The sequence below is a fragment of the Oryza glaberrima genome, chromosome 1 (assembly GCF_000147395.1).
Source record: "Oryza glaberrima chromosome 1, OglaRS2, whole genome shotgun sequence".
Classification (NCBI taxonomy): domain Eukaryota; kingdom Viridiplantae; phylum Streptophyta; class Magnoliopsida; order Poales; family Poaceae; genus Oryza; species Oryza glaberrima.
The window spans coordinates 33,346,192-33,365,405 of NC_068326.1; the positions used below are offsets into that span (position 1 = coordinate 33,346,192).

General features: G+C 43.4%; 2 protein-coding genes and 1 non-coding gene across 4 annotated transcripts; 1 reads left to right on the forward strand and 2 right to left on the reverse strand.

The window, feature by feature from the left end:
• Positions 1-1,499: 1,499 nt before the first annotated feature.
• On the reverse strand, positions 1,500-1,657 carry LOC127760885 (U1 spliceosomal RNA). The gene has a single exon (XR_008015162.1). It is a non-coding gene; the product is annotated as a U1 spliceosomal RNA (small nuclear RNA).
• A 321-nt stretch (positions 1,658-1,978) lies between these two features.
• Positions 1,979-7,735, reverse strand: LOC127760671 (probable methyltransferase PMT11). The gene is made up of 9 exons (XM_052284960.1): positions 6,913-7,735; positions 6,044-6,193; positions 5,689-5,959; positions 5,232-5,342; positions 4,396-4,555; positions 3,688-3,945; positions 3,167-3,289; positions 2,725-2,802; positions 1,979-2,450 (listed from the first exon to the last, which is right to left on the reverse strand). Exons 1-9 carry the CDS (start codon positions 7,618-7,620, stop codon positions 2,246-2,248), a joined length of 2,064 nt encoding a protein of 687 aa, XP_052140920.1. The 5' UTR covers positions 7,621-7,735; the 3' UTR covers positions 1,979-2,245.
• Positions 7,736-13,450: 5,715 nt separating this feature from the next.
• LOC127774070 (ultraviolet-B receptor UVR8) lies at positions 13,451-19,026 on the forward strand. Of its 2 annotated transcripts, none has more exons than XM_052300344.1 (11): positions 13,451-13,905; positions 14,756-14,829; positions 14,914-14,998; positions 15,096-15,221; positions 15,323-15,559; positions 15,647-15,889; positions 16,506-16,549; positions 17,019-17,201; positions 17,897-17,987; positions 18,509-18,552; positions 18,635-19,026. In XM_052300344.1, exons 1-11 carry the CDS (start codon positions 13,626-13,628, stop codon positions 18,755-18,757), a joined length of 1,530 nt encoding a protein of 509 aa, XP_052156304.1. In that variant the 5' UTR covers positions 13,451-13,625; the 3' UTR covers positions 18,758-19,026. The 2 variants fall into 2 exon arrangements, with proteins under 2 accessions (XP_052156304.1, XP_052156312.1); XM_052300352.1 differs by having other exon boundaries at positions 15,653-15,889.
• Positions 19,027-19,214: the final 188 nt, after the last annotated feature.

Sequence of the window (19,214 nt, forward strand, 5' to 3'; positions counted from 1 at the left end):
TCGTATTCGTTCCTTTTACTACAAGGACGTTTGAGTCTTTGAGGTCTACAATTTGACGTGGATGGTACATGATAGCTGAACATAAAAGAAACGATGCACATACTAGTACAAGTCAAATAGAATTGAATTTAGTAAAGCCCTTTGGTTAAAAAAAAACTGAAATTAGTGTATCAATAAAATCATAAGTATTTCTTTGAGTATGGGGATTGTCTATCTATTTGTCAGGTGATTTCTAAGAAAAAATCACCCAGATTTGTTCTACCCTTAAATTTACATCCAACGGACTACAAAAGAAAATAAAAATGCATATTTAGTTACACAATACTTTTATCAAAATTACAATGCACTTACATGCCATATCAACTGAATTTACAAATGTAATTTTAGTTATATAGGATTGTAATTATATATATTAAAGAAAATAACAAATAGATATTTACTTACACAACATTGTTATCAAAATTACAGTGCACTTACATGTCATATCAATTGAATTTACAAATATAATTTTAGTTATATAGGACTGTAATTTTATATTTTAAAGAAAATAATAAATAGATATTTACTTATACAACATTGTTATCAAAATTACAATGCACTTACATGTCATATCAACTGAATTTACAAATGTAATTTTAGTTATATAAGACTGTAATTTTATATATTAAAAAAATAACAAATAAAAATTTACTTACACAACATTGTTATCAAAATTACAGTGCACTTACATGTCATATCAACTGAATTTACAAATGTAATTTTAGTTATATAGGACTGTAATTTTGTATTTTATTTTTATTTTAGTTTCAATTGAGAGAGAACGAGAGAGAACAGCGTGCATATCAATTTTTTAGGGGTGTAGCTATATTTATGGCGCCATATTTTTCATCAAAAAGTAGTTGGCATGTATTTACATTGTAAGTCCCTAAATTACATATGTAATTTTAGTGTATTTACAATGTAAGTCTCAAAATTACATATGTAAGTACTAAAATTACATATGTAAATTCGAAAATTACATACTAATTATATATGTAAGTGGGGTGTAAATGAAGTGTAACTACTGTGCAAGTGGCTAAAAAAAATCAACTGTAGCATATGGCGTCATATTTCTAGCAACTCCATTTTTTAGAGCGCAAAAAAAGAAATTAGCGCCTCTAACCGTCCGACTGAATCCTATGCGGATTCCCAGCGCACGCCTCTAACCGTCCGACTGAATCCTATGCGGATTCCCAGCGCTATATGTGCACGAATCTTGGTACTTATCGAACAGCCTAAAAAACGACAAATCCGAGAGAAAAAATCACACGACAAATCTATAGCAAAATTGTTGCTTTAAGTAATCTAGTTTTCCTCCTATTGTACCAAGTTCGTTCATCCTATACATTTCTACAATCAAACAGGGGTTATCAGTTGGACAATACAAGCGACATAATTCAGAATACAAAATCAATTTTTCTATCAAAGTTTAAAAAACGTTTTAAAATTTTAAATATTGGTAGGGGCCGCGCGAACGCGTACCCCCTCTGCCACATTATGACGTCCACTCTCCCACTTGGGGAGATGGTAGACGAGCGTTCCTCCTAAGTGCAATGGAGGCCACTAATCTAGGCCATGAGCCTTCTTGATCGCCCATTAACCCCGTCCAGGTAAGTATGTTCAAACGTAGCACCCAACCTTCGTTTTATACCCTTCTCCCAGGTACCTCCAACCCAAAAGAAGCGATGTGGTACTAATAAAACGTACTTCTATTAGTTCTCCTGTTTAGCCCACGAAAGGGGGCCAGACACCACCCTAACCACTCGACCACAGCGTCTACGATTCGGTTCAGTTCTCCTGTTGGGTTTTCTGAGAACCCATTGCCTCTCGAGTCCGTATATTTGGCCCATACAAGTAACAGCTTTCGCTTCAGCAGAAGCTCCGATCTGCAAGATGGAAGAAAGAAAGAGACAGTTGCCCGCTTTCATCAGACTATAGATGTCACTCAAAAACCTTCCTAACTCCTATTCATAATTACTGTTGTGTGGATGATACAACAAAAACAAGCCAATCGTTAGGGGCTACATCAGTCGTTGTACAAACGAATGACGAATCAAATTGATTAGTTACAACTTTGGCATTCACCTATCCCTATGTATTGAAACAGATGTCAATCTCCAGTCCGTAGTAGCTGTGGTAGTCAGTTCAAAAGGCTCCGGAAAACAAAACCAGGGCTCGCATCATTGCTCTGGACCAGCCTGATCGGCTAACGCACCATCGGCTTGTCGCACATCAAAACCTTCCTGCTAGCATACGGGCCTTCTGCGGTGTCACGCATGATGGATCGCCATCCCATGGCGGTTGTTATCTCTTTGACATCCTGTACAACTTGTTTTAGGTCACGAATGTAAGCCCTACCGCCTGGTCTGAGTATTCGATCCATCTCCAGCAAGATACTTGAGATGTTACATCTGGTAACAACAGAGATACTACAGTTAGACGCACTGTTTATCCAGAACTCAGTGGTATCTTTAGCAGCATAGTCAAGAACGTAGAAAGGAATGAGCATGAATACTATTTTTGTATCTTGCAATGTATCGATAAAGCATGAGATCACCTGTTCAGCTATTTTTATAGTCACATTGTTGGGGCACATAAGTGTGGATATTTCTTTAGGCACACAGGTGTTTGGGAGAAAAATAAACAGGAACATAACTCGAATTTAATTATCAAAAGAACTGTTACCTTTTCTGTTCCTTCGAGAATAGGCTAAACGCATGGAGCAGATCATATGTCCTTGGATATGTATCAAATGGTTCACACCTGTCGATAAGGAAGGCACAAAAATGGCAGCATGAGCAATATTTAAAGGTAAAATTTTGTAGATTTAGTTTAATAACACCAAGTATCTAATCACCACTGCTTAGAAACAAACAAGAAACTGATATCTAAATAAACAAGAAACACGTCAATGAGAAGCATTATAATCAAACTGTTGACCACTGGAGTTCAAGTTCGACAAGAACACGGGGCAAGGAGAAAGAAGATGCAAGTGACCACTATTCACTAGTATGCTCTATTAAGAACATTACGGGTTGCAGTACAATATAATTCAGGAGGAACATTTATAAATTATAAATAGAACAAAAACCCTAATAAGAGAGCCACAGAATATACAAATGCATACCAGTCATGAGCCACTCCAAGAAGTCCCCGGTCATAGATTACAGGTAGTGTGTTTGGCTCACTAACAGGAACAACATTCATCACCCAGCAATCAAGTTTACGATTAATCAATGCAGCTGCAAACCTGCATAAAAAATTAGCAAGCAAAATGAGATATTGCGCAAAACAGAATATATCACGCACCAAACAGAAAATAAGTCCAATTTATTTTGTCTTTGTGAGAACCTCTGTAACCTAGTATAGTAGTGTCAGAGCAGAAGGTTACTACGGTTGAAATAACTAAGTGGCATAGAATCTATGTACAATAAGTGTCCAAAGAAAACAGATGACATATTACTAATATCAACTTATCAACGACATAAGCAGATTTGTGATCCACTAGACCTCCAAGTCATTGTATATATTTTATCAACATCTGTACTTAAAGGCATGGAAATCGGATACTAATCAATGTCTGAGGTAATTTGAAATGGAAAGAGAATGGACAGAGTGAAGAAAAGGCCTTAAAGAAAGATAAAATACCCTCCAAATCCAGCCCTCATGTCCAATACATTCCGGAGTTTGAACTTTCTCCACTTAAAAACACGAATATAACCTTCAACAATGTCATCCCAAAATTTGGTTTCTGCTTTGAAAAGCTCCTTCTTTGATGAGTGTGCATCCATTTCAACACCTTCAAGCCTTTTTGGTGGCTCCATTAAACGTGCAGGCCATGGAAAGGGAGTCGGCCCATCACCGTTTTCAGGAAGCCGGCTGATACATGCTTTCAGATTGACATACCTGAAAGAGAAATAGAACATAAAGAATAGCACAAAAAAGATTAGTGCCAAATAAAACATAACAGCAGTACAACAGTCCAATCAAACAGTAGCTAAGGCCTCTGAATGATGTAGTATAATCTACATAACCAGAAAAATGAATAGCCATTATCACAGATTTTGTTGATAATATGCTTTGCATTTATGAGGTTTTAATGGTGAATGGTTTAACAGATCTAACCAATGATGATGCAAAAAGAAAACATTATTGCCATCTAGCCCATCATAAATCAATGATATTAAAATATTATATAGACAAACTGTAGTGAATGGTGATGTATTTTTATGGTCCAATAGCACATGTGACTGTTAAAATTTTATCCAATACGATTGCAGCCAGAAAGACATAGATTTAGAATGGTACATTGAGGTTTCATCAATAAAAACAGGACAAAATGAGGTCGAAACATACCAGACATCATCTGGATTATCATCAGGATCACAAAGTGCAGGTTTGACCCCAGGGTCACGGTTCATGTAGCATGAGCTATTTAATGGTTTCCTCCACATAGCAATATATCCCTCTTTCTTCACAAGCTCCCAACAGAGTCTTGCAGTGAGGTCTTCCATCTCTACACATAATTTTGTTCACAAGCAATTCTTTCAAAACAAACCAAAAAAAGCACTTCATTCAAAGTAAGCCTGTCAAACCAATATATTATGTAATCCTGATAAAAACCATGCAATACATTCATATTTCTAGACATGATACATCATAACAAGGAACTGTACAGTACATGCATATTTCTAGACATGATACATCATAACAAAAATCTGCAGCTTTAGTTGGTTTCTAGAAATGAAAAGAATTTGTAGTTTAGCTTTGCATTTACTTTACTTCACGTGGAAGAATGCCTCGGGCTTGCCATGGATTTAATCTGGAGATCCATGCATATTAAACATTTTGCATTATTTTTTTTCTTCAAATTACTGTGTATACATAACCATATGAATCACTCCAGATATCGTAAAATTTGACATATGTCATTCCAGACCATAATAGGAGGTTGATTCAAACTTCAAAGCATATGAAACATAATGCTGATACACAACACAATAAACAAGGAAAGAACGGCAATGCATGAATGAGGAATAAAAGAGCAGCTGTCATAAATCTAAAAATGCAAACGACAAGAACAAATATGAATTCGTCATGTGGGAAAATACCAACAGAATAAATGAAAGACTAGTGTGTTTCCCCCACAATGGAACAAAAATTACTAGGGGTACATAGGAAATAATGCATACCTTTCCATGCTTCTTGCTGAGCCTCTTCATGCTTATAAACAGGCTGTGCTGCCCAAGCAAAATAACCGCCGGCTCTGAGCATTCTATTAACCTCCAGAAGCAGGATTCCATCTTTAAAGTGGCAAATCATGGCAACAAAAGTTAAGCAAATTGGAAGTCAGGGTGCTAGAAAAAACAGTTATCTTTGTGTTGATATTTTGTTGAAAACAATCATTGGATGAAAAAGCGTCTTCACGTGCTAAAAATAACACACTATCTTTGCAATGTTTGAGTGCCTTGAGCATGTCTATTTTTCTAATAAAGGAACTTCCAGTCATTATTTGAATAAAATATTTTTCTTATGCCGTAGGAATGAATTCAGACTAGCTCCTTAAATACTCCTTAAATATGTTGCCTTTGCTCAAACGCATAACTAAGAAAAAAAAAGGTAGAACTTTACATCAAAGTGAGTGCTCACCATCGTGGGTCCAATTTATTCGGCAGCGTGAACAATGGATTAAGTCAAATGCTTGACTGGGATATAGTAATCGGTGTGTCGCAAATGCTGCTGCCATTGCAGGCACACCACGCTCAAGAGCAAACTGTATCTGATTCTCATGAACGTCTTTGGGAGCTATGGATAATGTCAACACATCACGTGAAAGTAAGTATGCACCAAAACTTGCTACTCCACAGCCAACATCCAGGGCAACTCTAGTGTGAGAGCCAAATGCAATATCTGGTACCATCTGGATGAACAGAGAGACAGGTGGTGCTACTGAGAGTCAGCAACATGATAAAATTTTCATCAGATAAAAGTACAATCAGCATACTTGAGAAATCTGATCCAGGTATTGATTTGCTCCATGGATAAATTGAGTTCCTCCTCCAGGAAATCTAAATTTATCCTTAGCTTTACTAATCCAATTCTGCCCTCCTTTGTCATCAACCAACCGCGTGTGAGGTACATTGCTAAACCATACCTGCAATTCATCAAAGTGTGTTATAGAAACTCCTTTACCTGAACCCAGAGGTCTTTGAAAAATTAAACCAAATCAGTTGGTTATACTCCCTCTATTTCATAATATAAGGCACAACTACTTTTTTCAGATATTTCATAATATGAGGTGTGCATGCATGCATGCAATTAAATAGCACCTCCTCTCTATTCAATTATTATATTTAAATCCTCCACACTCAAGATCTCTAATTCTATTGGGTGCATGCATTGCATTTGTTACGGTGATCCAAACTAGGAGGTGATCGTAATTGTTTCTTGGTCTTTGGGTTAAGGGTGGTTATGCCTTATATTTTGGAATTTTGGAATGGAGGGAGTATTTAATTTTGCATTAAATAAAATGCTGTACTTCAAATGCTGCTTCATCATGCTCTAGTTAATTTGAATTCATACTTCATACTGATGGCAGAATCAGAAGACATCTCCTCTACTTAGCAAACAGAAAACCCAGTATGAGCTTGCTACAATGCTAGTAATAACCCACAAAATCAAACACTACCCCATGTTCCACGTTCGGAAAATCCAAAGGCAATCCATCAATTTTTGAATACCTTGCATGTTATACTCGATGCCTAGTACTATAGGGCATAGAGTTATACACTGAAGAATTGTATGCATCACACTATCAAAACTTTTGTTTACAGCACACTGTCAAAATGTGAAAGAGAGAACACCAATGCGCACCTCATCTCTGCTCCGAGGCCAAGGAATGGGTGCCTTATACCCCTTGGGTGCCGGCACGAGGCAGCTCAGACCCTTGTCCTTGGCAGGGCAGTGCCGCTCGAACCGCTCGCCACGCTCCGTCGAGGGCAGCCTCCTGATCTCTTCCTCGTTGTCGAGGCAGGGTATGTACTCCCTCATGCTCTCAGGACAAACCGGGAACCTCCCAATCCGAACCCTGCTCCCGACGGCGGGGCCCGCGTCGGTCGGCTCCTGCGGCAGGGCCTCGTCGGTGGCGGCCAGATCGGTGTCGTTGGCGCCGCCGCCGCCGACGTCGAAGTCGTCGCGCATCGCGCCGTCCTCGCCGACGATGCCGAGGCGGGCGGGAGGGGGAGGGGGGCGGAGGGGAGGAGGAGGCGGCGGCAGCGAAGGTGGGGGCGAGGCATTGGCAGTAGGAGAAGCAGGCGGCGCGGAGGCGGCAGGGGTGGGGATCAGGGAGGGGTCGAAGGAGAGGTTGGCGTTGGGGGAGACGGCGACGGAAGGGGAGCCGGTGGAGAGGAGCGGCGAGGAGGAGGAGGAGGCGGTGGAGGAGAAGAAGAGCAGGCGCGGGGAGGAGTCGGACCAGTGGTAGCCGACGAGGAAGGCGGCGGCGCAGGCGAAGGCGAGGGCCGCAGCGCGGAGGACGCGCGGGCCGCAGAGCAGGTCGGCGCCGTGCGCGCCCAGGGGCTTCATGCTCGCCTCGCCTCGCCTCGCGTCGCGTCGCGTCGCGGTGCGGAGAGCGGTCGGCGCGGCGGTGCCTTGCCGATGCGGGAGGGATGGGATCGTGCACTGCCGGGGACTGAACTGAACTGAGGGGCACTGCTCTGTTATTTTTCACTTGAAAAATCTATCCCCTTCTTGGAGTACTACTGTATAATAATAATTCTTCCAAGTGGGTCCTCTTTGTCAGTGGACGCCCGGGACACCGGCGAATTGAAGTCGGCTTTGCCGTCGCTTCTACCGACCTCGCCGCCGTCGATCGTCGCCTCGTCGGTGAAGGATGGGAAAATGGGTATTTTGGGATCTGGGCTATGAAATTCTCGTTTTCTGCGAGAGAGAGTATTGCTCCTGAAATGGGTGAGCAGGCCTAGAAATGTTGGGCTGGGCAATGAGCAAGAATTTGGAAAAAGTAAACTGAAGGTCCCTCAACTTGTCATCGAGTTACAAAATTATCCTTGAACCACAAAATCGAATATAACGCATCCCTCAACTTACAAAACCAGTGCAAACTAGATCTCTCGATAGTTTTGACTCTGTGTTGTCCGACATGCGCTGACTCAGTGTGGGACCCACATCGGTCTCTTCTTCCCCTCCTCTCCAACTCGCTTCCTCTCCTCTCCTCATCCTCTCTCTTCTCTGTATCTATCCACTCTCTCCCATGGGAGCAGCCGAGCAGAGGGGAGCGGAGTAGGTGGAGCAGCGACGCACGAAGCCGGCAGGCGGAGTGGGGCGACGGTGGTGCGTGAAGCCGACGAGGCGGCGACGGGCGAAGAAGGCAGGTGAAATAGGGTGACGGCAGGCGGGTTAGGGCGGAGCGGGATGGCGGCAAGCGGAGCAGCCAGGCGAAGTGGGACAACGGCACACGAAGCTGACAGGGTGACGGTGGGCGAAGCAGGCAGGCGAAGTGGAGCAATCTGTCGCCGGTGCCGATCTCCACAGCTTCGGCACCCCCCCAACTCCCTCTGTCGTCATCATCGTGCCTCCTCCACCGAGCTCCACTCTCGCTGCGGCTGCCGTTCCCGCTTTCCCACCTGCTTCCCGCCGCCGCCAGACGACGACGATGGGTTCGACGAGGAAGAGGATGTGCACCACTTCTTCCTCTTTCCTGTCTCCTCCATCTTCGTGCCACCGTCTCTCGCCACATCCGCCGCTGCCGTATCATGCGGGCCCCTCCTCTTCTCCTCACTCCCGCCGCACGCCAAGCTCCTCACCCTCCCCTCCCCCCTTCCAACCGCTACACCCCTCCCGGCACGGCCTCTTCCACTTCGTCGACCTCGACTCCTTCTCGGGAGCGTTGCTCGTCGCGTCGTCCCCGCCCTTCTTGGCACCCTCCAACCTGCTCGCTGTCCTCTGCACCCCGTCTCTGCCGTCCTCCGCACCGCCCTCTGACCTCGACGGCGTCCTCACCAAGGGCAGCGGCTCGCCGTGCTATCCCCTCGCCATGGGCAGAGGAAATGGGACCCACTACCCGCGCCCAGCTGCTCCCCCGCTACTTGTGCCCGCCGGCCCCCACTCGCACGCAGCTGCTCCCTTCCCTCCCTCCCCCCAACCGCCCGTGGAGAGAAGAGGAGAGAGGAAGAGAGGTGGAGAGGGGAGGGGAAGAAGAGGCTAACATGCGGGGCCCACGCTGGGTGAGCTGCCACATCGGACAAAACCTGAGTCAAAACCGCAGAGGGATCTAGTTTGCACTGGTTTCGTAAGTTAGGGGACACGTTGTATCTGGTTTTACGGTTTAAGGATGATTTTGTAACTTGATGGCAAGTTGAGAGACCTTGGGTGTACTTTTTCCCAAGAATTTTGTGTTCCTTTGATCATACTGGACCTGAGTAAAGCTAAGCCTGCATGGACGTTTTTATGTTTGGGCTGTCCTTGAGGTTGGGTTTGGCCCGTTAAAAGAGCGGTATAATGGGCTTCCAGCTATGCAGTGACCACAATGCGAGTTCTGAATTCTGGATTGCTCCGTGAACTGAAGTACTACTGAACTGTGACTTGTCCTTGTGAGTTGTGAGAGATGCCTCCCACCGATTCCGATTATGTACATTGCTAACTTAACAATCCCTTGGTTTGAAGCGAAGAATATGGACAACACCGCTGATTTGCCAATTGTCATATACTATATTTTGCTGGTGGCAAACAACAGTTTTACGTGTTCCCTTTGTTACAACGCATCTTACTGAAAAGAGTGAACGCAGTCTTATTTTATGGCGGTCCTAATATCTTCCATTTTCTTGCCAAACATGCTTCTAAAGGAAGGCCTTTTTCCTATGTTATTGCAGTATTGCTACCTGAAGGATGGACACGTTTCCACGGTACATGAAGCACCACCCCATGTAGCATTCTAAAGGGAAAAGTTGCGATTTCTACGAGCAGTCTATCGGAAATTAAACAATCTCATGTAGCAAGAGTGCATGACGCATGTGGATGGTTACAAGAAATCAATAATGCGTCGTCGCATCCCGGGTCTCGCTATCGCGCGATGAATGAGAAAATCACAGGTGGTTGGTTGGTTGGTCGAGAAGCACGATACTAACAAACACAGCAACTCGACCACGGTGCGCCGTACGCTCACCACAGGAGAGGTATCACACGAACGATTTCATTCAGACACCGTGCGTGCACAACGGCTCATGATGGTTAGGCTCCCATATGGCGGGTGCGGGAGGCGAGTCAAGTCAAGTGCTCGAGCGAAAGCAAACGCGAACGGAGGAGGCAGTACACTGGCAGTGGCAGCAGAAGAACATCGTACGCCGGTCGCTTTCCCCTCCTCCCCCACCCGTCGCCGTCGCAGGAGAGGACAAGTGTGACCAACTGGTGACACCCACAGGCACGTTTACCTGTTACCGCAAGAGAGACGTTTTTTCCTCGCACGGCACGCGTGCGCGTGACGTTTTTCTCCCACAACTGCTCGACTCGATCAAGATGACGGGGCTGCTTGCTGCTACAGTGTTGTTGACGCGGCCCCCTTTTTTTCGCTGCTGATTGATGCTTGCGCGGGGCGGGAAACTGAGGCTTCGTGAAGCTTCGAGACGTTGGCCACAAAGCGTCGCATCGCACGCAACCTGGCCCCCGCCACGAAGTGGGCCGATGGCGTCTTGGCGCATCGGCTGGCTGGCGGCCGCCGCTCGTGAGTCTCGTGGCCCCTCGAGCGGTCAAGCCACGGAGGGAGATAAGAAACTCATGATGCGTAGACGAGGTTCGTCACCGGAGCGTGCAGGGCCGAATAATAAACGAGCGCGCACCAAAGCCAGTGCACGGCTGCACGCTGGTCACACGTTCTCACCGCGAGCCTGTGTGTTTACCATTCGATCGGGTCATGTGTGGAGCCAAAAAATGGTTTCGATATTTAGAATATTATTTTAAGGATTAGTTTTACATAAGCAGCTATCTTTTACATTCTAACCCTTTCGAAAAACATATTTCAGAAATGGACGCAAAACTCTACACTAGATATTGTTGACGCCGAAGTTAAACCGCCCACGAGACAACCCAACCTAGTCTGATTGGCATGGGTGAAAAATGTTGTGCGCATAACGAACTACAGTATCGTGTGGATTTCTATTAAAAATATCATGAAATTTATGTATTCCATACATATAAATCGCACATTAGTGCATATGCCTTTCAGATAAAACATGGTGTTATCAATCGGTGAATCTACTGCACGCCACAATTACGCTACTAAAAGTACTCTTTTATGTATTCTTTTTTTTTTTTTGCAACTGGATATAGTTGAACTATTTAAGTTTTTTTATGACAAAACCTACTTTCTCCGTTTCATATTATAAGACTTTATAGTATTTTTCACATTCATATATATATATGTTAATAAACCTAGACATATATGTATGTCAGATTCATTAACATCTATATAAATATGGATAATGCTAAAAAGTCTTATAACCTGAAACAGAGGTAGTACTAACTAGATCTAAATTTTAGGCTTAGCACGAATGCTCATGTATACATCAGTAGAGAGACAGTTATGGTAACTTCTTCAGTCTTAAGATATCCCAACCGTCTTCCTCGTACGGGTAAGGTAAGGTGGACGTACGTGCGTCTATAGGGATGAGAGGTAACTCTGTTAATTTCAATCATTTTTAAAATATGTTGGTCCAATTTTCAGAGATGCTCATATGCGTAGAACGTGTGTGCATGTTTATAGAGATGAGTGTGTACATGTGTGTCCGTATATAGGCCTGGTTTAGTTCTCAATTTTTTCTTCAAACTTTCAACTTTTCTACTACATCAAAACTTTCATACACACACAAATTTCCAACTTTTCCATCACATCATTTCAATTTCAATCAAACTTCCAATTTTAGCGTGTAATAAACACGCCCTCTCCCTTATGCCTTTTGTTTTTTTTTTCGTACGGTGTTTAAAATCACGATGGTCCAATGGTCCAGGATGTTCGAGCTACCAACATATTACATATAAGCATTTACTCCATTCAATAACCAGCTTTAGATGATATTGCATTCTTAAAAACTGCGAAATAAAACTCCCTACTAAAACTATCCTTATAATTATTTTCAACATTTATTCTATTATATACTCAACCAATCACAATAATTTTGTATTTGATTTATGTATATAACTTTTAACCTCAAATTAATCACTATTATTTATTATTTATAATTTTTTACCTCAAACAATCACAACTACTCGTATGTTTTTCTTATTTTAATTTTTTTTGAAAATTGATAAAAGTAGCTAGTATAATATACTCCCACCGTTTCATAGTGTAAGTCATTCTAACATTTCCCACATTCATATTGATGGAAGTAGACATACAGTTGTACTCCATCATATAGGAAAACAAATTGCCATTCCATCGGGAAGGCGGTTTAGAGCATGTACAATAGTCGGCTATAAGCCAGCTATAAACATATTTTAAAGAGATAAAGGAAGAGAGAGAAGAGCAGCGGGCTGCAGCACGGACTCCAAATCGTACAATGTGTATGACAGGTAGGACCATGTATTAATAGTGTAGTAAGCACTATTATATGAATTGGCTATAAATGATATGGAGTTAGTTGTTGGCTATACTATTAAACTTGCTCTTAGAGCAGGTACAATAGCAGGCTATAAGCTAGCTATAAACATATTTTAAAGAGATAAAGGAAGAGACAGAAGAGCAACGGGCTACAGATCTGTAGCCGGCTGTAGCACGGACTCCAAGACGTAATGTGTATATGACACAGGTGGGACCAGATATTAATATTATAGTAAGCAACTATTATATGAATTGGCTATTACATTGGCTATATATGATTTGAAGATATAGTGGCCTATACTATTAAACTTGAGCAATTCTACGGTCCTTAAAAATGTACCATGAGGTATCATTTTTTTCTAAAGTAAATTTGATACCTCTTGGTACCTAGATACTATGAGATACCAAAAATTTAGTATAAAATTTGATATCTCATAGTACCTCCCTAAGAACTGTGGAATTGCTCATTAAACTTACTCTTAGGCAGGCTACCAGCAAATTTAATTGGTGGATGCGGCGCCGGGGAGTCAAATTGCAGCCGGCCACGTTTTCCCTGGCCGCGTCTCCTGGCTCCGACCCGCACGACGTGGCCTCTCCCACGGGCCGACACGTAGCCCCTCCAAGCCCTGGGCCTCAAACCTTTCCAGAAGCTTCCGGCCGTTTCCTGGCCAGGAATTCGCCGTCCCGATCCAGCGGCCCGCCGAGCGCCACGTGTCCGGGGCCCAGCCACGTCGGCATCCGACGTGGCGCCCCCGGCCCCGGAGAAACTGATACGCCCAAATCTCGCGGCTCACAGCCTCACGCTCGGAAAGCAAGTGGCCGCCGCTTCCCCACCCCAACCAAACCAACGCCTTCTCCTCCTCCTCCCCCCCGTGGCCGCCGCGAGGCGAGAGCGATCGAGACGGAGGCGGCGACGACGGCGACGGAGAAGGTAGCGGAGGAATCGGCGGCGGATACGCGGAGGACGGGTGCTCCCGAGGAGATGAACGGCCGCGGCGGCGGCGGAGGCGGAGGCGTGGGGGTGGTGGGAGCGGGAGGCGAGGAGCAGATGGAGATGGAGGAGGACGGCGCCGGGCTTCGCGCGCGGGTTGCTGCGGGGAGGAAGGAGCGGGTGGTGCTTATGTGGGGGTACCTCCCCGGCGTCTCGCCGCAGCGCTCCCCGCTGCTCGGGCCCGTACCCGTGAGGCTACCGGCCGCGGCGGGCGGCGATGGGTGGAGGGACGTATGCGGAGGCGGCTGCCGCTTCGCCATGGCCATCTCAGGTGACGTCCCGTGACTCTCCTTCTCATTGCTGTTCCGCTCGTGCTCCGTTGCTCTCGATTCGTTGGGTTTTTCGGGGTGGGCTGTGGTAGATCTACTGGAGTTGTCGACTCTTACAATTACCGTGGTGGATTGATGATAGTAATAGGTAGTGAATTTGGCGAAAATTTGCGAACAGATAGTATAGGACGGGTTTACGGGGCATTAATACTCGTGACGATTTTTTTTTACAGCTTGCATTTATTGGGCACATTTGAATTAGTTGATTGTGATGTACTTACATTTCAAGTGGAGGTCCAGTTTTGCACGACTTGGTGCGGCAAGTTTGAGCTCGGACTTGTCCTCTTGTTCCGATTGTGCTTTAGTTACAACCATTTCATAGCTGTGGGTGAATGTGTGAAATGGGGATTTGTTTGTCGAGAGCTATATAGTGAAAGAAGATGAATACACAGCTGAAATTTGTTAAATTAAGTGTATTTCTGAATTTTCTGAGACCTTATTCGTGTGATACCCAGAAACAACGATAAAAAATCGTGTGATCGAGGAGAGGTGAAAGAAGAACGTCATATCATGTTCTTAGTTGCCTCTAACATGATCACACGAGGACCTTTTAATTCATTTTGTTCGGTTGACCGTGATGGGGAATTTGCATTCTTGTTGGCCGGCCCCACGAATTAATTTGATGTACCAAATCAGAGTGTTCGAATTAAAACTATTAGTTCAGGAGATTGTATGTGCTCAGACTCAACAATATGCCAATAGAAACGAGCTTTCTCTGAAAATTTCTGTAATCGGTTGCTCACCATGTTCAAGATAAATTTGATACTAAACTGGGGTTTTTATTTGGATCAGAGTCTGGTAAACTCCTCACTTGGGGTTCTGCTGATGATATGGGCCAAAGCTATGTGACTGCCGGGAAGCATGAGGTAAAAATGCTACCCGTATCTGTATTGATGCTTTATGCTCTCATCACTCGGAGATATTTCTAAGGACAATTTTGTACTTCTCAGGAAACTCCAGAAGCTTTTCCACTTCCTAGTGACGTGGCAATAGTGAGAGCTGATGCTGGATGGGCTCATTGTGTTGCAATAACTGGTATACTACTAGTTGAACACACATAGCGTACTTTAGGACAGCAAGAGCTCATAATTTTTGTGTTACTAGTAATTTTGTAAATGTTATACTGGACCAGATGAAGGGGATGTCTATACATGGGGTTGGAAAGAATGTGTTCCAACAGGAAGGGTCATTTCTGACCAATCTTCAGGTGGAACTTTGGAAAAAGATGAAAGACAGAGTGCGATTGCCGCTGACCAAGGTGGTGATGATTACTGCCTACCTTGTTTCATTTGCGCCTAAAAAGTATAAGCTTCTCTACATCAATTGTTTTCAGATATAACAAAGGCAACTCCATTACAGTGAGCCCCAGGTCGCAGGTGTCTAGGACAAGTAGCGGAGCAGCATCTGGTCCTTCTGAAAGTAGAGGTACTGATGATAGCACGAAGAGACGAAGGTTGTCTTCAACCAAACATGCACCCGAAAGTTCAACGTCCAGTGATGAAAACCTTTCAGCACCCCCTTGTGTAGTGACATTTAATACAGGAGTTAAAATAATGGCAGTAGCTGCTGGTGGTCGTCATACATTAGCACTATCAGGTAGCCTACATTTTGCACTAACACTATGGCACTACATTTGCTGGGCTAGGGAACTTTGCTGATTAAAACTAAATGTTTTCTCGAAAGCTTCAGATTTAGGCCAAGTATGGGGTTGGGGCTATGGAGGAGAAGGGCAACTAGGCCTGGGTTCTAGAATCCGGACTGTTTCCTCTCCACATCCTATCCCGTGCATTGAATCAGCATTGTACAGCAAAGATCGGCCAGCAGCTATGAAAGGAAACAAAAGTGCTGAAGCGCAGATTAGCAAAGTCATGGGAAATTGCGTGAAGGCCATTGCATGTGGGGGTCGCCACAGTGCTGTAGTAACAGGTAAGCCCTTTCTTTCAAGCTCACTCTGGGAACCTTTTATCCTACTTATTTAAAGTTGATGTCGATCATATATGATCTTAAGGTGGTATGTGTGAATACCTCAGTTGGGTCGGTTTTTTTCTTGTGGATGACAATACATACTTTCAAATTGGCAGTTCAGTTTGCTTTGGTACAGTATAAAGTAATGTTTTGTGATGTAGTATTACGAATTTACAAGAATGGACAACATGCTTTTTTTCATGTTTGTTTTCACATAGAAAATAGTTGGTGATTAGAGGCAACAAGGTGCATTGCTTGATTGGACCATATATTGTAGTTAACTTTTAAGTAACTACGATATTATGTATATGAGATTTTCTGTGTAAAATCACCAAAGAACATGTTCCAAAGAAGTTACTTTAAATCCAAGGATGTGCACAAAAGTCTAATAATCAAAACTGCAGATCTAGACGAGTTACTTCTAGGAGGAATTTCAATTCAAACCAAAATATTAGCAACTGTTCAGCTCTGTTCATATCTTCTAGTGAATTCCAACCTGCTTTTACAACACAACATGGAACCCTAAATTCTAGTAAAAATTTTGGCCCTGCACTTTTAACAGCTAGTTCTTTTGCAGATTCAGGAGCACTACTTACATTTGGATGGGGACTGTACGGACAGGTTAGTGCTTCTACCATAGCATATCAGTTGGACCAAGCTTGTGTGAGATTTCAAAGCATCATTTGCATGACTAAACACATCCAAGTAGCTAGGAAAAGAAATATGTATTCAAGGGATGGAGAAGTGTATGATTTGTTTTGGGTAATCCATCTATGTATTCAACAAGATTAGGCATTGAAGAGTTGTTTGTACTTGCTTTCCGACTGAACAAGTACACAGCAAACTTATGCTACAATTTAATTTGGTTTACATGTGATATGTAGTTTCATTGAAAGTCTCTCTCTCTCTCTCTCTGTTTTCAACTTTGACATCTTCCATAACAATGGTGATGACAGTTCTTGCTCACTCACTTGACACTATTTTGGCATGGTATATATTAGATTTTTCCCCCATTTTGAAACCTATGAGTAGGAGCAACAAAAGTTCTGTTGCACTAGTGCTCTTAATTATTGTATAATTTATTCTTCAGTGTGGACAAGGAAACACAGATGATGTTTTAAGTCCAACGTGTGTATCGTCTATCCTGGGAGTCAAGATGCAAGACATTGGTGCAGGGCTGTGGCACACTGTATGCACATCTGTAGATGGCGATGTCTATTCCTTCGGGGGAAACCAGTTTGGGCAGCTGGGCACTGGTTCTGATCAAGCTGAGGTACAAATTCTATTGAGTAAAGTGCATTGGCGGTCCTTAAACTTATAGGGTTGTGTCATATAGGTCCCTAAACTCTCAAAATGCATATCTAGGTCCCAGAACTTGTCAAAGTGTCCCAAATCGACACATCCCCTCTAAGATCTACGTGGCGCTGATGTGGCATGCCATATGGACGTGACATATCCTTTTCTTTTTTTCCTTTTCTTTTTTGTTTTCTTCTCATTCTTCTTTTTTTTCCCTTTCTTCTACTCGGGTCACAGAGAAAGGAGAAGAAAGGGAAAAAAGAGAAGAAAAAATAAAAAGGAAAAATTTTAAATGGGTCTCATTTGTCAATCAAAATGATGCCATGTCATGTTCGTGTGGCATGTCACATCAACGCCACGTAGGATACTGAAGAGTTTGTGGCGATTTGGGACCTAGATAACACACTATGACAAGTTCTGGGACTTGGATATGCATTTTGAGAGTTTAGGGACCTAGATGACACACCCCTACAAGTTTAAGGATCGTCCGTACACTTTACTCAATTCTATTCTTTTCGATGTTAATGGAGGTTAATTACATAAAGTAAGTTTAGGGAAAATAACTACAGTTAACATAATGATTGCCTCCCAAAATGGAGTTAGCTGTATGTGAGGTGCATGTTTACTCAGTAAGTGATAACCATAAGTATATTGCTTTTTTTTTTTATGCAGACTGTACCAAAACTGGTAGATGCCTCAAGCTTGGAGAATAAGAATGCACGAGCTGTTTCTTGTGGAGCTCGTCATAGTGCAATAATAACTGGTACCTTTGACTGTACTAGTATTTTTGCCCTAGAAGGAATTTGCTATCCTATCTGTCTAATATAACTGCATATTAATAAAATGCTCTTCTCATGCTCATTTAAATCAAGGAAATATTTCTGGCAAGGGTTTGTTGAATAAACCCAATTATCCAAACAAGACCTTTATGGTTTGTTGAAGAGGTAGAGATTATACTCGATCCCTTAGAAAGCCATGAGTATTTTAGTTTAATCTGTCTGCCAACCGAACGTACTGAGCCTAATCCCCATATAAGCAAGCCCTATTGAATCTTCCTAGATATTCTGATGTGTAATCATATTATGAGTCACTGTAGTTATTAGCGTATTATCAGTAACTTGTGCTTGGAAAGTTGGAATTCTACAATAAGCTGTTCCATGTGTGATTGAAGTACTTAAATTCTTGTTAATCTTTGGCCTCCCTGACAATTTGTTTAAACATGCCCGTAGAAAGTGGTGTTCCTGGTCTAACATCTACTGACAAAATGTGGTGACATTTATGCAGATGAAGGCGAGGTCTTCTGCTGGGGATGGAACAAGTACGGACAGGTGCGTATTTCAGCTCTGCACTTGGAGAAGAAAAACATTCACCGTTGCAGTTCTTTTTATAACTTTTGAGTTGCGCGTGCAGCTCGGTCTCGGCGATTCCATGGACAGAAACGTGCCTTGCAGTGTTCCTGTCGACGCATACCACCCACTGAATGTGTCGTGCGGTTGGTGGCACACCTTGGTGCTCGCGGAGTCCCCTACTTAAAACCTGACGGCGAACAAACTTCCCTAGTTGACAATTTTGTTAGGAGTTTGGTAGGCTTTCATCAAGGTGCGGCCGTGTTGCATTTCGTGTATATACATGGCAGTGCATGCAGATATGGTGTATTCATTCTTTCCGGTGCGCTCTTCAACGGGCAACGTACACAAGCTTGTATCGCACCGCGTATACAGTTGGGTAGGAATGGCTGTAAGGCCTGTGCTTGAAAGTGCATGCGGTGATGACTGTGTCCATGCTTCGTCTTCCATTTTCCAGTTGCTATATGCAGACGAAATTAACCGGTTGCTATATGCAGACGAAATTAACCGGAACGCTGATTACGCTAGAACAGGGACGATCATGTATGGGGCTGATGAGCTATACATTTCTGCTCCCGCCTCTGAAATCCTTCAGAATTTGACGGTCACTTCGTGTTAATTTTCCCTCAATCCTAAAATACAAG

Bases quoted from the DNA above. Each gene is read 5' to 3' on its own strand.
- LOC127760671 (XM_052284960.1), bottom strand. From the start codon at position 7,620: ATGAAGCCCCTGGGCGCGCACGGCGCCGACCTGCTCTGCGGCCCGCGC. The intron at 6,194-6,912 runs GTGCGCATTGGT...GATGAATTGCAG, and splicing joins GGCCTCGGAGCAGAGATGAG to GTATGGTTTAGCAATGTACC. The intron at 3,946-4,395 runs GTATGTTTCGAC...TTTCTCTTTCAG, and splicing joins GATAATCCAGATGATGTCTG to GTATGTCAATCTGAAAGCAT.
- LOC127774070 (XM_052300344.1), top strand. From the start codon at position 13,626: ATGAACGGCCGCGGCGGCGGCGGAGGCGGAGGCGTGGGGGTGGTGGGA. The intron at 13,906-14,755 runs GTGACGTCCCGT...TATTTGGATCAG, and splicing joins CTTCGCCATGGCCATCTCAG to AGTCTGGTAAACTCCTCACT. The intron at 17,202-17,896 runs GTACAAATTCTA...TTTTTTATGCAG, and splicing joins CTGGTTCTGATCAAGCTGAG to ACTGTACCAAAACTGGTAGA.